This window comes from Spea bombifrons, chromosome 2 (genome assembly GCF_027358695.1).
Source record: "Spea bombifrons isolate aSpeBom1 chromosome 2, aSpeBom1.2.pri, whole genome shotgun sequence".
NCBI classification, from domain to species: Eukaryota; Metazoa; Chordata; class Amphibia; order Anura; family Pelobatidae; genus Spea; species Spea bombifrons.
The window spans coordinates 127301396-127319293 of NC_071088.1; the positions used below are offsets into that span (position 1 = coordinate 127301396).

The following is a 17898-nucleotide window of genomic DNA, read 5'->3' on the forward strand; positions in this document are numbered from 1 at the left end:
GAATGATTCCTTATTATACAATAAATACAAACGTTCTAAAAACTTTTTTAATCTTTTTCTTTTTTAATCTTTTTTTTTTTTTTTTTTTTATAATAATTATCCAACACCGAGATTTGATGTGCTTATAAATCCGTAATCAGAGGACACTTTATTAAATTAGCAAGAAAAAAAAATAGAGGCACCAAACCAGTAGGTTTATATATCTCCCTTTGTTATTTCTGTTAATAAAAGGAATTCATGTTTAGATAATACTGATAATATAACAAGTGTTAAGGACCAAATCAATCAGAGGCTGATCGAGAACACAAAGCATAACGTCCAAAAATGAGAAATTAAATGCTACTACAGTAAAGCAGACAAAATCTTAACTAATAAATGAAACAGCAGAACGATCAATAAGGTTATAAAACCGGTGGAGGGGGATAAAATCTATATAACTCCTTAACAGTATGGAAAGAAATATAATCCAATATTTGGATAAAACTAATAAACCTAAAATCATAGAACTTTACATAACAAATTACACCAGAGGAGATAAATCGAGCCGTTGATAAGCTAGAAATATATAAGATGTCTGGACTAGATACATTTGGTAATTTTTTTTATTATGGAAATTATTTAACGCATGGTTACTTCTATACCGCGTAAAAACTTTTAATGAAATAGCCAACACTAGCAAATATTCTGCCAATGCTGAAGAAAGACAAATTCCCAACAAATACGCCTAATCGTTACCCAATTTCATTAATAAGTGAACATCGTCCTGCAACAACACAAGAAGACTGCTTTACATGGCCGAGAAAAAATATACCCCTACTCTCTGTCACTAAATGCAGAGAAGGCATTTAATAGGGTGCGTTGGCAAAATGTGAGTAATGCCCTTCTTTCCTTTGGCATAGAGGGGCTGATGTATAGAGCTATACTAGGCCTACAGCTTGAACGGTAGGCCCTGATATTTGCTCCAATTGGTATCGTCTCTCGAACGGTACCAGACAAGGCTGCCCTCTATATCTCACCTAGCAATTAACATGAGAAGACGTCGACCTAAAATATGTCTATATGCAGATCAAGAAATTCCTTGGGTATATAGATTACGGGTTAGGTTAGTAGGATAATGGAGAACTTTCTGATACTGTTTAGATGAATATCTAAAAGAATAGAGAATCAAGGAGTTCTTATGGTGGGGGAGTATTGGCTTGGTATGGTCCAATCTAGTTTTGTTTGGTTTCTTACCCCTTCCATCCAGAGGATTGGAGGAAGGCAGATGTGGTTCCTACTTTCAAAAAGGGTTCAAACTCTGTGCCCGGAAATTATAGACCTGTGAGCCTAACTTCCGTGGCTGGGAAAGTATTTGAAGGGGTGTTTAGGGATAATATTAAAGAATTCCTTGGGAAGAACAGTATTATTAGCAAAAATCAGCATGGTTTTATGAAACATGGGTCCCGTCAAACAAATTTAATTGCATTCTATGAAGAAGTAAGTAGAAGTGTCGATCAGGGTGTTGCAGTGGATGTAATCTACTTGGATTTTGCCAAGGCGTTTGACACGGTTCCACACAATAGGTTAGTATTCAAACTGAAAGAAATTGGCCTAGATGCAAAATCTTGCTCTTGGGTAGAACATTGGCTTAGAGATAGAGAACAGAGAGTTGTTATAAATGGTAAATTTTCAAGCTGGTCAAAAGTGGTAAGTGGTGTCCCTCAGGGTTCTGTTCTGGGACCAATTTTATTTAACATATTTATAAATGACCTGGCAGGAGGCATTGAAAGTCATGTTTCTGTGTTTGCAGATGACACTAAACTAGGTAAAGTTATACAGGGCGAGCAGGATATTACTGTGCTGCAGGGGGATCTAGATAGACTGGGGGACTGGGCACTCAAATGGCAGATGACATTTAATGTAGATAAATGTAAAGTTATGCACTTCGGGGTAGTGAATGCACAAGCAACCTACACCCTAAACGGTAGTGAATTAGGGGTCACGACAAGGATTTGGGAATTGTTATAGACAACAAACTAGGCAACAATGTGCAATGTCAGTCTGCGGTTGCTATGGCCAGTAAGGTATTGTCGTGTATAAAAAGGGGCATCAAGTCGCGGGATAAAGATATAATGTTGCCTCTGTATAAATCAATGGTAAGGCCGCACCTTGAATATGCTGTGCAATTTTGGGCACCTTTTCTAAAGAAGGATATCATGGCACTAGAAAGGGTGCAGAGGCGGGCTACAAAATTAATAAAAGGAATGGAGCACTATAGTTATGAAGAAAGGTTAACTAATTTAAATCTGTTTAGTTTAGAAAAACGTCGCCTCAGAGGGGGTATGATAACGTTATATAAATATATTCGGGGCCAATACAAACCATTGTGTGGAAATCTGTTCATAAACAGGACTATGCATAGGACACGTGGTCATGCGTTCAGACTGGAAGAAAGGAGATTTAGACTAAAGCAGAGGAAAGGGTTTTTTACAGTAAGGACAATAAGGATGTGGAATTCTCTGCCTGCAGAGGTAGTTTTATCAGAGTCTGTACAGACGTTTAAACTGCAACTGGATGGATACCTGGATAAACATAATATTCAGGGATATAATCTGTAATTATGGGGAAACAGCTTATTGATCCAAGGAGAGATCTGACTGCCATTTTGGGCTCAAGAAGGATTTTTTTCCCTGGTTAGTGCAAAATTGGAAAGAGCGAAACCCGGGGTTTTTTTTTTCCTTCTTTTGGATCAACAGCAACAAATTAACAGATATAGGAAAGGCTGAACTTGATGGACGCATGTCTTTTTTCAGCCTATATAACTATGTAACATATAAAACTAACGAAGTTCAAAGATCTTGGCCAAAAATGTTATCAAAGGCAGTTGGCCTGTTCACCAATATACTACAAGGTAAGTACTATAGCCCATATGTGTCAACTAGCTGGGGAGGAATAAAAACCAATCTGAGGCTAGTGACGTTGGGGCGATCGTTTTACGTGTGGATTGAAAGTGTTTTGCAAATTACAAATTCTGGGAACCTGGAAAAAAATGAATAAACTTTAAATGGCAAAATAACGTGGTTGAGATCTGCCAGTTCAAGGTGTTAGAGCAGAGTATTGATGACATCTCTTTAAATCTCGTTATGGAGGATGAAGGATACCTTTTGCCCACATCTCACTGGAATTTACCTTGCCAAACAAAGAAGTGTATAGTTACCTGTGTACTAAGACTTTTTTTATTAAATATTTTTTATGTAAAGGAGACAAAGAAAGAATGACGATACTTGAAGGTTTTTTGTAAACAAAAAAGGGCATAAGGTAATATTCAAACTTCTTGAACTGTAAATAGGAATATACCCTTTCCCGCACTAAATAAATGGGGAAGAAGACCTCAATTCTTCTAGGAAAAGCACATCTGCCATTCTGCCAAGTTATTACATGATCAAAGTTATAAACCCATGACATATTTTCTGTCTAAACTAAGCAATATATATCATCATCAAATTATCTCTGCATTAAGTTGCTGATTGCTGTTGACTGGTAGATGCAACCTTGAGGAAAGGCAGAGAACTTTAAGACAAAATATTGATTAGTTAATACTCATTTTGCCAGCCTGTGCCATAAAGCTTATTATTAAACTAATTATAACTAAATTGGGGCTAAAACAGCGAGGGAATTTAAATATACATGGGACAGGCTTGAAGCTATCATGACTCTAGGACGCAAGGGCTGATTAAGGTCTGGGTCCTTACATCGGGTAAAATGAGTTTAGATCGTTATTGATCTGAATGTATAGTCAAATAGGTTAATAAAATGCATTTTCTCCTTCACTGAATGCGATCGGCACGTGCCAGAAAACTTCTCCCTGTTCCAGTGATTAAAAACCGGTCTTTGACGTGCTAAGAGCTGCATCGCATCCCGAAGACGATTAACCGAAGCGCGTGTTTCATAATGCAGCCAAACTCTTGAACTGAGATGCACCGGTTGCTAAAATAATTTGAAAACATTGTATCTTGGTCTGTACACATATCTGGAACCATTTTATAATACATTGTAATGTGTGCCCTTATTGTATTAACCCTTTTGTCATTTTAAAAATAATGCTAGTGATAACTGTAGTGATCAGAATGATAGTTTATTGTCCCTGACAGCCCCTCTAAAGAATACATATTAATGTACTCTGAGTACGGGGGGGGCAGTTGCCAGATATAGTAGCTGCCACCTTCCTGCTCTTCTGTGTTCAGAGAAATCTTGCCACTGATTGCTTGAAGCAGCCAATCGGTGCTATCAGTGAAATTAGAGAGACCGCCTTCTGTGAAGAGACTGGGTCCGACTGGAAGAAAGTATGTAATATGCGGGGTGATTTGCCAAAAACATCACCTGTGCAGCATTTAGCTGAGGGTGGGGGCATTCTGCAGAACCCCCCCAGTGCATTTGCATGTGGGACACCATAAAAAGTTTGTGATGGCTGGAGTGTCCCTTTAACTTAGACATCCTTCGACCGGCTGTAAAGTCACATCTTTTGGTTAAAATGAATCCCTTTGAGAAATGGCTTTTTTGATGGAGAACCTGGTTGGGATGTTATTTCATTATAGAGAGACTGTATAGCATGGTAAACATGGATTTGTTTTGGGCTGCTGTTAAAAGGAAGCTTACAACAATACTTCTTTAATTGTGTATGACTGTATTCACCTATTGTCGCGTTGAGCAGCGTTACCAACAGTGATCCTGCAGATGGCTCGTCTTCCATCGACGCCATACGGAGAAGAAATGCGATGTGAAAATTTGTGCTGGTTGTCTTAAGCGTTAAATAAATGCCACATCTCTCGCTTAAGGTTCAGACAGAAATGTTGAAACAGAGCACTGTCCTCTAACTTTAGTTGATAGTTAACATTGAACACCCCTGCCTTTATTTTTTTTAACCACATTAAGGACAATGAATGTAGTAACGTTAGTAAGGGATAGGCAAGGTGCCCATACAAGGACACCGGTGTCCGTGACAAGGTTTGTGAAGGTCTGTAGAACATCATTCAATTGTCTACCATAGACCCCAGTAAATGTCCACCATGAGCAATGTTGGTGTCTATCCCTGGCATTAGTCTGAGGGAAGATGGAGTCTTTAGTTGATGATGCCTTTTTAAGTAGGTGAAACGTTTGAGACATAAGCCTTCAGCACCCAGTGATCTAGGAGTGTTAACCATGCGCTGGTGCATAGTGATGGAGCTGCTTGTTCTAGCTGCTCTAGTGACAAGGACATTTACTCTGGCTCTTTGGATTGCTGATCCTTTGCTGACTGCCCCTTTAAGTAATTTGGTAAATGAAACTACAGACATTGGAAAGAGAGCTCTTATCATTCCGACTTTTGGTATTAAAGCTTTGTTGTGGATAGGGCTGTGATGCGTCCATCATCCTTACATGTACTTCTTTTATTTTCAGGCCCCGCCATCCATGGTAAATAATGAACAGCGTCAGCATGCAGAGCACATCTTCCTGTCCTTCAGAAAATCCAAGTCTCCATTTGCAGTCTGCAAGCATATATTGGGTAAATCATTTACATGTGTGTACTTTTTGGAAGACATGCTTCTTTAGCGCCTGTGTCAGGATTGGTGGTGCACATGGTTTGCGTCTTCCGGATTTTATATGGCATGGTGAGGTGCTTGTATCTCTTTAACCGTGACATGCGATCTAGGGCCACAAACCTGTGAGCTTGGTTTAGATTTTTTTGGGAAGGTATCTTAATATAAATATATACTTATGGCGAGAGCAATAGGACTGGTTTGACTTAGTATCGGTCCTTGTATGCTTCCCTTGCTCTCGAGTCTTTTTACGTGAAAAGCATACACAGGACACCCAACCTACTGGGGTATGAAATTTAGTGTTCCAGGGGCCTTAGTGATGGAAACCGTTTGCCTCACTGGTTCCTACACGAATAAACCTTGTGCAGTTAAAGGGGCACCTCTAATAGGGCTTACGCTTAAATATTGCTCGGGGGACTTGAGCACGAATCATGAAGGTCAACGTTTTCCCCCTAGTATAGAATGAATGTTAGTTTTAATTCATCCACTAGGGGGTGGTAGTTCCATTCTGCTTGGCGTTACCTTGGGACTTGATCTGTCTGTTGGCCTACAACAATTTAGCGTTTCTAATTGTGTTATTTTTTTTATTTGTCGCAATCAACTAAAGTACACAAACTGCATATTGCATTTTATCATGAAGTTATTAAGTTGTTCAGTTTATGGTTCTCTTCTAAGAACGGTCACTGTTTGTGGCAACGTGCTTTGGATACACAAGATAAAACTGATTGGGACGAAGGCAAGGTTAGACATCAGATGAAAGTGAAGGGCTCTTCTTGAAAGTTATGTGCCATCTAGAATGTAAGCAATTCAGATAACATTTTATGCTTTACTCAATGCCATAAGAAACAAGTATAATTCTGGAATTATATACCGTATTTGCTCGATTATAAGACGAGGTTTTTTCAGAGCAAGTGATCTGAAAAATACCCCTCGTCTTCTAATCGGGGTCGTCTGTTTGTGGCAACGTGCTTTGGATTAAGATCCAGAGACTAAGATCCAGATCCCCCGCACCGCTGCAGGGGACCTGGATCCTCCTGTCTCGTCCGCCTCTCCCCCCCCCATCATACACACACTTACCGGTGCTTCCTGCTGTATTGCCGGGGCAGCGGGTTGACGTCTACGCGATCCGCGTAGACAACGTCCGCTGGAGCTGAAAGGAGGTGTGGCTAGCGGCGGGGGTTGTCTGCGTCCGTCGCGTAGACCTTCTCCGACTGTCAGAGATCAGAGTTCCCCGCACTGGTGCGGGGAACTCTGATCTCTGACAGCCGGGGAAAGTATACGCGACGGACGCATACAAACCGCCGCTGCCAACTCCACCTCCTTCCGGCTGCAGCGGATGGCGACGTCAACCCGCTGCCCCGGATGGAAGCACCGGTAAGAGAGGGCTGAGGGGGAAGGGGGGTGAGAGAGGGGGAGGGGGGGAGAGAGAGTGTGAGTGTGTGTGTGTGTGTTAGTTAAATGGGGGTATAGGGCACTCTGCCTCCTGAAATGCCTTATACCTCCCTATATGCCACTCTGCCCCATAATATGCCTTTTAACCCCCTAAATGCCAGAGTGGCATATAGGGGTATAAGGCATTTCTGGAGGCAGAGTGCTCTATACAATGCCTTTTAACTCCCTTAATGCCACTCTGCCTCCTGAAATGCCTTATACCTCCCTATATGCCACTCTGCCCCATAATATGCATGTTAACCCCCTAAATGCCAGAATGGGATATAGGGGTATAAGGCATTTCTGGAGGCAGAGTGGCACATAGGCATACCATGGGGCACAGTGGCATATAGAGGGTTAAAAGGCATATCATGGGCCACAGTGCCATGTTGGAGTGGCAAGCCTGGGGGCAGATGTGCGTAACTGGGGGACAGGTTGGAAAATACAAGAAATAAAAACAAAAAAATATTTTTCTCAATCATAGCTTTTATTAAAAAAAAATAGTTTACATGAATTAACATTTTCTGGTAAAACTTTTTTCCTTTGGGGTCGTCTTATATTCAGGCTTTTTCTTTTTTTCCTAAGTTAATATTCAGATTTTGGGGGGTCGTCTTATAATCAGGGTCATCTTATAATCGAGCAAATACGGTATATTGGCCGGTTACATTTATTTCACTTGGCAATATGTGGTCACTTTTTTTTTTCTTTCGAAAATGACTTACCTGATGTTTTTCGTTGGTTTTCACAGAAACTAGCAAAGTGGATTACGTCCTTTTTCAAGCTGCCACAGCGATAATGGAAGCCGTTGTACGAGAATGGGTTCTCTTGGAAAAAAGTAGCATTGAGTCACTCCGAACATTCCTTTTAACTTATGTCTTACAGAGGCCGAAGTGAGTACTATGTGGATGGTGAGAGTACACTTTACCTGCAGTGGGCCAGTTCCGAAATGTACGCGTGCATGAGCCACACATTTTTCATTGAGAAAATATGCGCCGTGGCGGACAGTGGTACAGCATGGCCCCTATTGTTATATAGCAAGCCAGACAATGGAACCGCATGACTCCTATAATTCCATAGTGATCCAGGTGGTACAGCATGACTCCTATTAATATATACTGAGCCAGACACTGATGATGGCACAGGTTCACTCTCATCATCATATAGCCTGACTTTGGCTGCCTTTCCCAGTGTCTTATTTCTTTGTCCGCTTCTCAGAGAAGCAGCAGAGAGGCAGGAACGCGGGAGAAGTCAGCGGGGAAGATAGGGAGACTTTACTCATCGTACTGTGCTCCCAGCCCGATTTGCCCCTGCTATTCAGAGCTCCTAGAAACTGCCCTGGTTGGAGCTGTCTTTACCACTGCAGATCTCATGCACCTGGATGTACGGATCACATGGGATTATAGTATGCTGTACGATAGTGTCTCTCAGTGTATGGGATTCACTGGTAGCTGTCATTGTTGCTTTTTTTTGTTAGATAATGCTCCGGTAGAGCACCAGCGATCAGATTTACAGCTCTGTAGGTGTCCCTGTCAGATTTGTTTTTCAGATGTTTCATAAATGCTTGTTCACAGGTGTCTTCTCTGGTCTTATCTAACATATTGTTTGAATTTAATTTGCAGCCTTCAAAAGTACGTGCGAGAACAAATTCTTTTGGCAGTGGCGGTCATAGTGAAACGAGGCTCTTTAGATAAATCCATTGACTGCAAAAGCATCTTCCATGAAGTCAGCCATCTAATAAGCAGTTGTAACCCCGTAGTAGTAAGTATTTCTCCTTTCTCTGCTGTTGGCATTGCATTCATTAAACACCCAGATGGTGGGAAGTGTACAAAAAAATCCATATGGGAATATAAAACATCAGCTGTGATCTGCCCACTTTATCATTTTTCGAGTGTTGACTTTCACTGTGCAAACTCTGACGTATGTGTTTACAACGTTATAACTAAATTAATGTTCAACCATTATCAAGAGCCCTTCAGACAAGATAATATAAAATATTGGAAGTATATGTCTTGGGCATGACAACAGACTTATGGTACATATACAAGAACATGTTACATATACAAGCAAACATAGATTAAGAGGCACAACCTCACATTTTCATAAAGACATACCCACAGAAATATATACTCACCGGCTCCATTGTTAACCTACCCCGGGTTGCCTTGCAGGATTTTGTGCGCGCGCGCGCGTGTGTGTGGGGGTTCTCAAGTTCTTGTAGCGTTCAGTTGTCTTTAGGTAGAGCTTGTTGGAGTTGAATACTGTTGGCTTCTTATCTTTGAATTCACAAGTTTGTGGTTATACTTTGCCCTGGGATGTTTAGGAGTTTGGTGGAAGTGGAGTAAAGCACTATTGAGCTTGCCTTGCAAAGACCATAGTTGATTATAATGAGTCTTTGCAAGCCACTTCACTAACCCATCAGTGCCACTGCCTCAACCCTTCCTGCAAGAGAAGCTCAGGTGCACATCATAATGCAAAAGGAAGGTGCGTAACCTCAATCAAATAGGATTTCATGAATTGTTTGCCCCTATGTTGGAAATAAACCGCTTGTAGACATTTTCTTCCAACGGTTTCCAGTGCAAGTCTCTACTCCAACAATACTTTTAACATAAAGTGTTAGCAGGTATAAAAGGGACAATCTTACAACATGCAGATTTTGGAGATATTGAACTTAGCTAATTTTGAGGTTTGTCCCATTTCATTGCCCCCCCAACCATATCTCCTCAAAGCAGCATTTGTACTGCTAGCTGAGCTTCTCTTTACAGTAATGGTGGCCATGATGTTTCATCTGATGGCTGATCCTACCCCAACAGACTCCAATGTGCCTTTCCTTGAAACTGGGGCTGAAGTGTCCTCAATTCCAACTGACATTATTAGGACCTTGGCCACGGTAACCGGTGACAGCTTGGTCATAAAACACTTTCTAAAAATAAGTTGTGGTTCTTCTTTCCATCTCTTGTGAATTGTTTCCGAAATCCACCCAGCTTTCCATGGTGGCTTCAATGGATTCCCCTGGTTGGGCTGCATTGTCCACAATTTTCTGTTCACATGCTGCCGTCTCTGTGCCAGCGTTGCGGTGCCCAGGTTGTGACTCACTGTGTTGTGATTCTTTAATAGACCCCACTGGTACATTTGTGGTGGTTTGATCTGGGTGTGAAGGGGATACGACTGGCATAAGATATCCCATTTGGTTCCTGCTGACTTAGTCTGGCAGCGGGCTCGTGCCTCTCGTGTAGATTATCACTTGCATGAGATTTAATTTGTGCCGTACAGCGCCTGCTGTTAGGGTACAGATACTTAATGCTGAAGACTTTGTAATCCATCTGATTGTTTCAGCGTAGATTGGCCTTGATGTGTTCTACAGCCCCTTCTGGGTAAAATACATGAGTTTTTGGTTTTGAGATAAGAAAAGAAAAATACTGCATTTAGATGAATTGTACTTCTGCTTAGACAGGAACTCTTATTTATCATTCTGTACTGCTCTATTGTGGGGATAGTCTTATGGGAAGAATGGTAGAAAGCGCACGTGGCATGTGATAATCGGTACATCATAAAGAAAGGTGAACAAATGAGGGAGAAGAGTTTTAGAAAAGAGGCAAGGAAATAAAGGAGCCCTGGTATTTTAGATATAGTTGTGTTAAAAACCTTAAATAGCTGATAATTTGCCAGGTTAAGGCTACCCGGTGCCCTTGCTGTTTGGGGAAAGTGGTGAAGCAAGGGGCGGGGCTCACCTATAAGGGTAGCTTACATTTGTATGGAGGGGGCAGAGAATAGGGCGGCGGGTGGCGTGTCAAAATGCCACTCCCCCCCCCAAAGACTCTGTGCCAAACCCAGAGAATTCCCAGGTATCTACATGGAAAATCTGTAAATAAAACTGTCCTGTTACCAATTATGTAACATTCTACATGGAGCAGGTAATATTAGTGAGGTGATACCTCACTAATATTACCCAAAAGGAGCTGCACTGCTTTCTGGAGTATCTGTTCTTCACCAATCCTGGTGGGGACCTCTAGAGATGTGTATATCAATTATAAATGGGCTTTCCAGTTCCGATTATTATAATAGCATTTTCACTATATATCTTTCATGTTTAGTTTCTTGTTGTTTTAAATAAGGTATAGTGCGTGTGTTTGAGTTCCCACACTTCTGAAGCTTTGCCTGCTCCTCGGCTCTCATTGTAGGCTCAGTCATATGACCCACAGCATGCAATCCAAATTCTTTCCGGTTGAGATGGGAATACTATGCAAACAGCCCCGCGACAGGTTGAGAAACCTTAGTCCTTTCACTGGTAGAGGCCAGATCTAGACACGATGCGATGAAATGTCTTGTGCCTGAGCAGCTGGGAACATCTGTACAAATGTCCAGCTCGTTGCCGCTGCCTTTTTATTGATGTGTTCCAGCTTCTAGGGTTGTTTTATGTTCTGTATTGTATAAAACAATTGTATGTGATTTTAAGCTTTTCAGGATAAAGTATGGACAGTCTAATAGGAAGATAAAAAGTTTAGGGTTAACTTAGGGGCAGTATTGGTTAATGGGGTCTTCTCTTCAGGGTTAATTTAATGCTGAGGACTGAGGATTAATTTAATAAAGTTAACTTAAGGTGCAGTTAGAGGTAAAGGGGCGCAAACTAAGGGGAATCTAAATCCTGGGGGCAGTGAAGATTAACCCTGTATTTATAAAAGTTTTTTTATTCTGCTGTTTGTTTTTTACATCCTACGTTACTTTATTTAATTATTTTAAATAAATAAAAAATTTACATTTTTTTTATCCGATTAATTGAAAAAATAATCGGCCAACTAATCGATTATGAAAATAATAGTTAGTTGCAGCCCTAGTAACCCGTATGATTCTGAATGGCAGCCGCGCACAGCACTTGGCTGGTAGTCACCGGCTCATTTCTTGACCTCTGCTCCCTGTTTTCTAGGCATCTGTGCTACAGGCAAGTCAAATTATGTACTCCCCTAGACCTTGGCTATTACAGAAAACCTGGCAGGCTTTTTTGCCGTAAGATACCGTTTCTCGGTTAGGCAGGCTCCACCTTTTTTAATATATTTTTAGGGTGCTTTGTCACACAGTGCCGTGTTGCCTCTCTGCCCTTTTCTCGTCCTCTTTTTTTTTTTTTTTTTTTCCCCCTCTTTATCTCTCTCCCTGCTTCGTCTCTTCCCTCCCGTTATTCTTATATTCATTCAGTCGGAGGCCAATATATTGATATATATATTATTATTTTAGATATATAATAGATTTTGGCAGATAGTAAATTGACCAAATTATGACAGAAGACTCTGCCATAACATTGAGTCCGTAACCCATGGTTAACTTTTTTCTAAAAATCTGCTTTATTTAACAAAAACAAGATGCTGAATATTAGACATAGTAAACAGCTGCCGTTGCAACATACTTTTAACTCTTTCAGGGCACTGTATAGGTGGCAGTGGTCGATAGACTTTGAGTGACAGATCTACCTTCTGCTTGGCTTTCACTGATGATCCATAAAAGAGCAGCTGAAAGCCTTTGTCTGCGGTAACCTTTCGTGGAGTTTATTTTGGGGTATAATACGCTTGGATCTGTGCCAGGCTATTATTGGTGACGGTTTGATCTTAGAACAAGAGGAGGCAGGTCGTGTGGAATGTGTAGCTTTTGTATTTGAGCTGCTGTGAATTACGTGACGGCGTGACAAGCTGTCAGGAGGACCACTTGGAGGATTAGCAGGAGAACGGGGACGGCTCTTCTTTACTTGTGCTTTTTGGAAGCGCTCCACCTGGTTAGGTATTTGCTTTTAATATACTGATAAGGATCAAAAGTCCTGCGTTATGTTTTCACTGGTTTGAGGGGCGTAATCCTGGCGTTCTGGACGAGAGAACAGATGCAGCGCCGGGCTTTATAACAAAAGCGGTGATGCTTCTACATCCAAAGCCGTCAGACTGTCCCAGCTTGTGGAAATATACCAGAGCCTTTTCTAGAATAAAGATATGAAGTGGCCAGAATATAGTTATTTTTTTACTCCACGCAAAGCGTTTGGGACTTCTCCGTAACATATATCTATCCTAAAGCCTTCCATCGGCCTCTTTCCCAGTGGGAGTTTGGTGGATGGACGCACGTCCAGATATGCGACTCCTATTTCCGTGCCGAGATCAGTGTGTATTTTTGCCCTTATCTGCCAAACAGCTTAGTGGAAGTCGGGGTCAGATGGAAGCGGTTTTCACACTTTTAGATAACTTACTTCTTTTTGTCCTCTACGTCCCTTCTCCTTATTCACCAAACGCAGAACTCGATCTGAATTTTAGCTACTAAAAAAATACTTAAATCAAGTGCTCACTCCCTACCCGTGCTCTTAAAACCTATAGTATACCATAGTGTACCCCCGGTCCTTGTCGTAGGACGTAATGCCGCTTTAGTGCGGACAGGGAGATAATTTATCTTGCCGATGGCTGTCTCTACAGTAAATGATTTCGTTGACCTCTCATCCCATTACCCTAATGTCATTCTTGTCACTTGCACTGTTACCCACTATAACTCGCGCTCCCAGACCGGCCCCGCGGGGCCGACTCGCCACATATTCGCACGTACAGACTCTCAGCTGTTACTTGTTGCCGTCGCATGTGCGGCTTGTTTTAAATGAACTCCTGTCTTTTTAACTGGCTTTTTGTGTTATGTGACATATATATAGATAATGTGATGAATGAAAGACGGCTTTGTGACTGCTGTATTTCTGCAGGTGGTATTGTGGTTGGGTTTAGCATTTGATTTATTACAAGTTAGGAATTATTAGCTTTTTCTGCATTGTGGGGGAGACTTTCAATTTCACAAAAAGTACACGTTAGAGCATTAAATCGCAAATTATCATCAAAAAATATTTTGAACTATTGTGTTGTGTGATACCCTTTGTGTGTGTATATATGTGTATATATATGATATATAAATAGTGCACACATATACACACAAATGTGTATGTATGCAAATATAATATATATATAATGTGTATATATACAAAATATATTATATATAATATGCATATATCATGTATATATATAATATATATTATGTATGCATATATACGTGTGTGTGTTTGTGTGTGTGTATATATATATATTTATATATATATGAGAGAGAGAGAGATATACAGTAAATGAAAACTGTGTTATTGTGCTACTGAATTATTTAACATACCTAATGAGCCTGCATGTGAGGCTTTCAGGTTACAGCCTGCGTGTTTAGAATTGTACTAAAACTTACAGTATATTTTTAAATAAATCCAAATACAAGTTATGAAAAATACAATAAATATCCAAAATCCTAAAAGTAACATTTCACCAAAAAAGCAACCTCTCGGTCAATTCCATTATAAAGAGAATCGCCATTCACTAACCGGTGGGAGTGTTTAAATGTTTTAGACATTTTTCTCTTGCGATTCATCCAAGTGCACTGAGATAAACTGCAACAGAAAATTGATCTCAAGTCTAAAGCACGTTATTTAAATACTACCAATACGTACTTGGCTCTAGTTATAAGCCACATTGTTTTTTTGATCAATTTGCATTTAGCGCCAGGCTGGTATCTTTAAAGGGTTAATGCTACGTTGGCATTAGCTCGGCATAGACTTTCGGAAAGGACCATCTTCCCGTCCTTCGTTCTTCTCCGTACGCACCGCGGCTGGGCTTGTGTTTACAGTTTGTATTAACCTCCCAGGAGGTTCACATTGCTGCCATTGCTTAGGAATCTTATTGTCGCTTTAGTTAAGTAGAGCCTTTGGCGAAAGTCGCTGCTCCGTAGTCACCGGCACGCTTCTACTCTTCGGGTTTGAGCTGTCTGGGTATTGCGCAACAAGGGGTTTAAGTTTGGCGCGTGCGAGCTAAGATAACAAGCGGCTCTAAGGTCAAGGTATTGACACGAGAGGCATTTAGGAACAAAGACACGGCAGTTGGTGGCTATACGGCCCGACTGTCAGCTGTCGGGTGAGCCGGCATAAATAGTATCTCATCTTTAATCTTTTGGGTGCTGCGAGGCACTGTACTTATGTTCAGCCGCTCAGCTATTGCCTGCGTTTGACACGTGTCCGCAATCTTTTTATCCTTGGATTTACGTTGTTTTGGTTTCTAGTCAATCAATTTCAGTCTATGGTATTATTGACCCTCCGAAAGTAAATATGAATGTAAAGACCCTCTGAAAGCAAATATGGTGACTTTTTGTTTTGAATGATATAGAATAAAAGTTATATATATGTATATTGTGTAATAGTTTTTGTTTTTTTTCTTCTTTTTATTGCCACCGGCAGCTTGGATGGCTCTGAGTTGATGTCCCGGCAGGCTGCTGTGGCCGATCGTATAGCTGTTTATGCAGTAATTTTGTGGCTCGGTGGCTAGCGTTTTGGAGGTTATGTTGATTTTGCAGATCCATCCACGTTTTAACCCTTGGGACCTATTCAATTAGACATTGTGCATATATTCACATATTTTTGGTAGGGTTGATTCTTGATTGCTAAATGTGTAGATGATATAAATGTCCAAGTTCTAGAACGAAATAAAATACCTTTGAGCCAGGCGATGACAGGGTTTTTGAGCAGTTTGATACGATGGGCTGCTTTTTGTGTGCTATCTGCCGGTATGGGATATTAGAAATGAGAAAAAAAGTGTGGAATTAACTGTAGGAGTTGATTATTCCAAATTTGTTGCAAATTCGTGGCCTGCGCTCACTCAGATGTGATCCCCGGTGGGGGGAGGAAGAAGAAAAAAATATATACGTATTATGGCATTTTATAAATGTAATGTTGCGTTTTGGACAGCGATGCCGTTTTGTTTCTTGGTTCGTGTTCTTGGTGTTCTCTGGGCCCATTTTGGTTTTATTGCTGAACTTGGTGACAATAACCGGTCGCCTGTGCGCAGGAACCAGAGCGTCCGGATAATCTGCTAGTGTTTAAGGACTGGCGGAGAATCGCATCTGTGTTTCACACCGAAACGCTCAAATTTTTGTTATTATGGACACAATGAAGCAAACCTGGCTTAATCCCAAGTGCCTGTCTTTTTAAAAAGGTAACGGGTTTGAGAAACCTCTGCTGTGTGGCTGGAAAAGCTCTTCTAGGCAGGAGGGAAGCATGCGCGAAGAGGGGAACGTACTGCCGCCGGGGCGCTGGCTGCACGTGTCAACGAGCCTTCCGTGACATCTTATCGGAAAATTTATGGGTAGCCCAGTTCAGATATTTTCCTTTGCGTGACCTGCCCATGATGTGTCCTAGCTGTGTGGATGGGAACTCCCATTAATCTCAGCCAGGAGAGCAGACTATTGTGAGAGATTCCCCTATTAATACCTTTTTTCCATTTACTTTAATCACAGCGTAGCGTTATTAAATACTTGGCATGTGTTATAACAAACTATTTAGGTGTCCCCTGGCTATAGTGCTGGAAAGCCCATAAATCCTGCTATATTTATAAAGACGTTTAGTGTATAGAGCTGAATCTGGAGCGATCTCTGCGAATGTTTGGTCTGTTTCTTTGGTCTCTTTAGCCCCCACAATACCCTCTGTTTTAACCTTATTGGTGAATCCCATCTTGTATCTGAGTTTTTCTGACTTTTCGGAGAAATCTCTACAGAAAAAGTCAAAAAGTGACATTTGGACTAAACAGGTAGTGGAAGCAGAGACCCCTAACCTGACTGGATGGTGCCCTACAATATACCCCGAATCCCTTGTGCAGACACTGCGATAACTATGGTTATGTTTCAATGAGCCCCAACTCATAAGTTCACGTTCTTGTCGGCAGCACCAGCTTTCCCTTTAAAAAAGCCAAAACCCGTGGGGTATTTAACAGCATGGTTAGTCTGGCAGGGCGTGTGGAGGGGGCTCTTCGAACACACTATTTTTGCTAATATCTTTTTGTCTTTCTGCAGCAAACGTTGGCCTGTTCAATCTTAACCGCACTTCTCATAGAATTCTCCAGCTCAAGCAAAACCAGTAACATCGGCCTGAGCATGGAGTTCCACGGCAGCTGTAAACGGATATTTCAGGTGAGTGACTGAGCGCTGGGATCGTCCCCACTCGGCAGGCGTGTGAATGAATAATGCCGACGCCGGCAAAAATCTAAGTATCGATTTCGGAGGAAATCGGGTCACTTACTGGAGTTTAAGAAAGAATGAGTTCTCAAACCCTGTCTGTCTGCCTGGTCTCTCGCTGTTTCTTTTACCCGACACTCGATCCTTGTGTTATTTCCATTGGTGGCCCTACTCTGCTACCCGGAGAGGCGGCTTATACATTCTGTATAACAATGCCTTCCCTAAAATAACTCTGGAGACGAGCCAACGCTATCTGTTTAGAGGTTTTAAGCGGGCGTTCTGCTTGTCCTTAGTGTATTGTTCAGCTCACATCGGGCGTAGTTCTGTTTTTACCTATCTTTGTAGAAGTTAATGTTTAGGTAAGTTGTGTAGGGGGTGCTGCATTACTTTTTTATAATTTGAATGCCAAATGGTCCCAAAAAAAACCAAAATAACCAAAAATCCTGCAGTGAACGCACCTTGCGTTAACATTATAGTTCATTTATATATTTTTATCACCCTCCCCTTTCCCTTTGTCTCTTCTGTATTTCTCCCCATGTCTATTTGTTATATTCTGATTTTTGTTTTTTTTAATTAATATCTCAATAAAACCCCAAATTGTAAAAAAAAAATAAAAAAAAATTGGTCACATTTTGTCCTCCAGGATGCAAGTATTTAATAAACTAGTAATTTAATAAAATGAGTAATAAACCAGATCACGCGGTTTATTTGCTAGTGAATTGTAGGGTTTTTTCATTCATATGCCGTTTGAAGAGCCTGTTCAATGTTTTTGCCGGGGAGATTGCTGAATCTGAGTTTTGTAATGCCTGGTGATAAGAATTTTAAAAAACTCAATATTATGTGAATGAGCCTTTAAAAATAGGTGTTCCAAAAA

The 17898-nt window shown here is 41.0% G+C and overlaps 1 protein-coding gene across 1 annotated transcript in view; it reads left to right on the plus strand.

The window, feature by feature from the left end:
- Positions 1-17898, plus strand: part of XPO4 (exportin 4) — a 48249-nt gene that overhangs the window by 5380 nt on the left and 24971 nt on the right. The window contains exons 2-5 of the mRNA XM_053456443.1: positions 5416-5521; positions 7735-7876; positions 8606-8744; positions 16863-16979. Of these exons, the coding sequence (XP_053312418.1) occupies positions 5416-5521; positions 7735-7876; positions 8606-8744; positions 16863-16979 (504 nt within the window). The remainder of the gene's footprint in view (positions 1-5415; positions 5522-7734; positions 7877-8605; positions 8745-16862; positions 16980-17898) is intronic.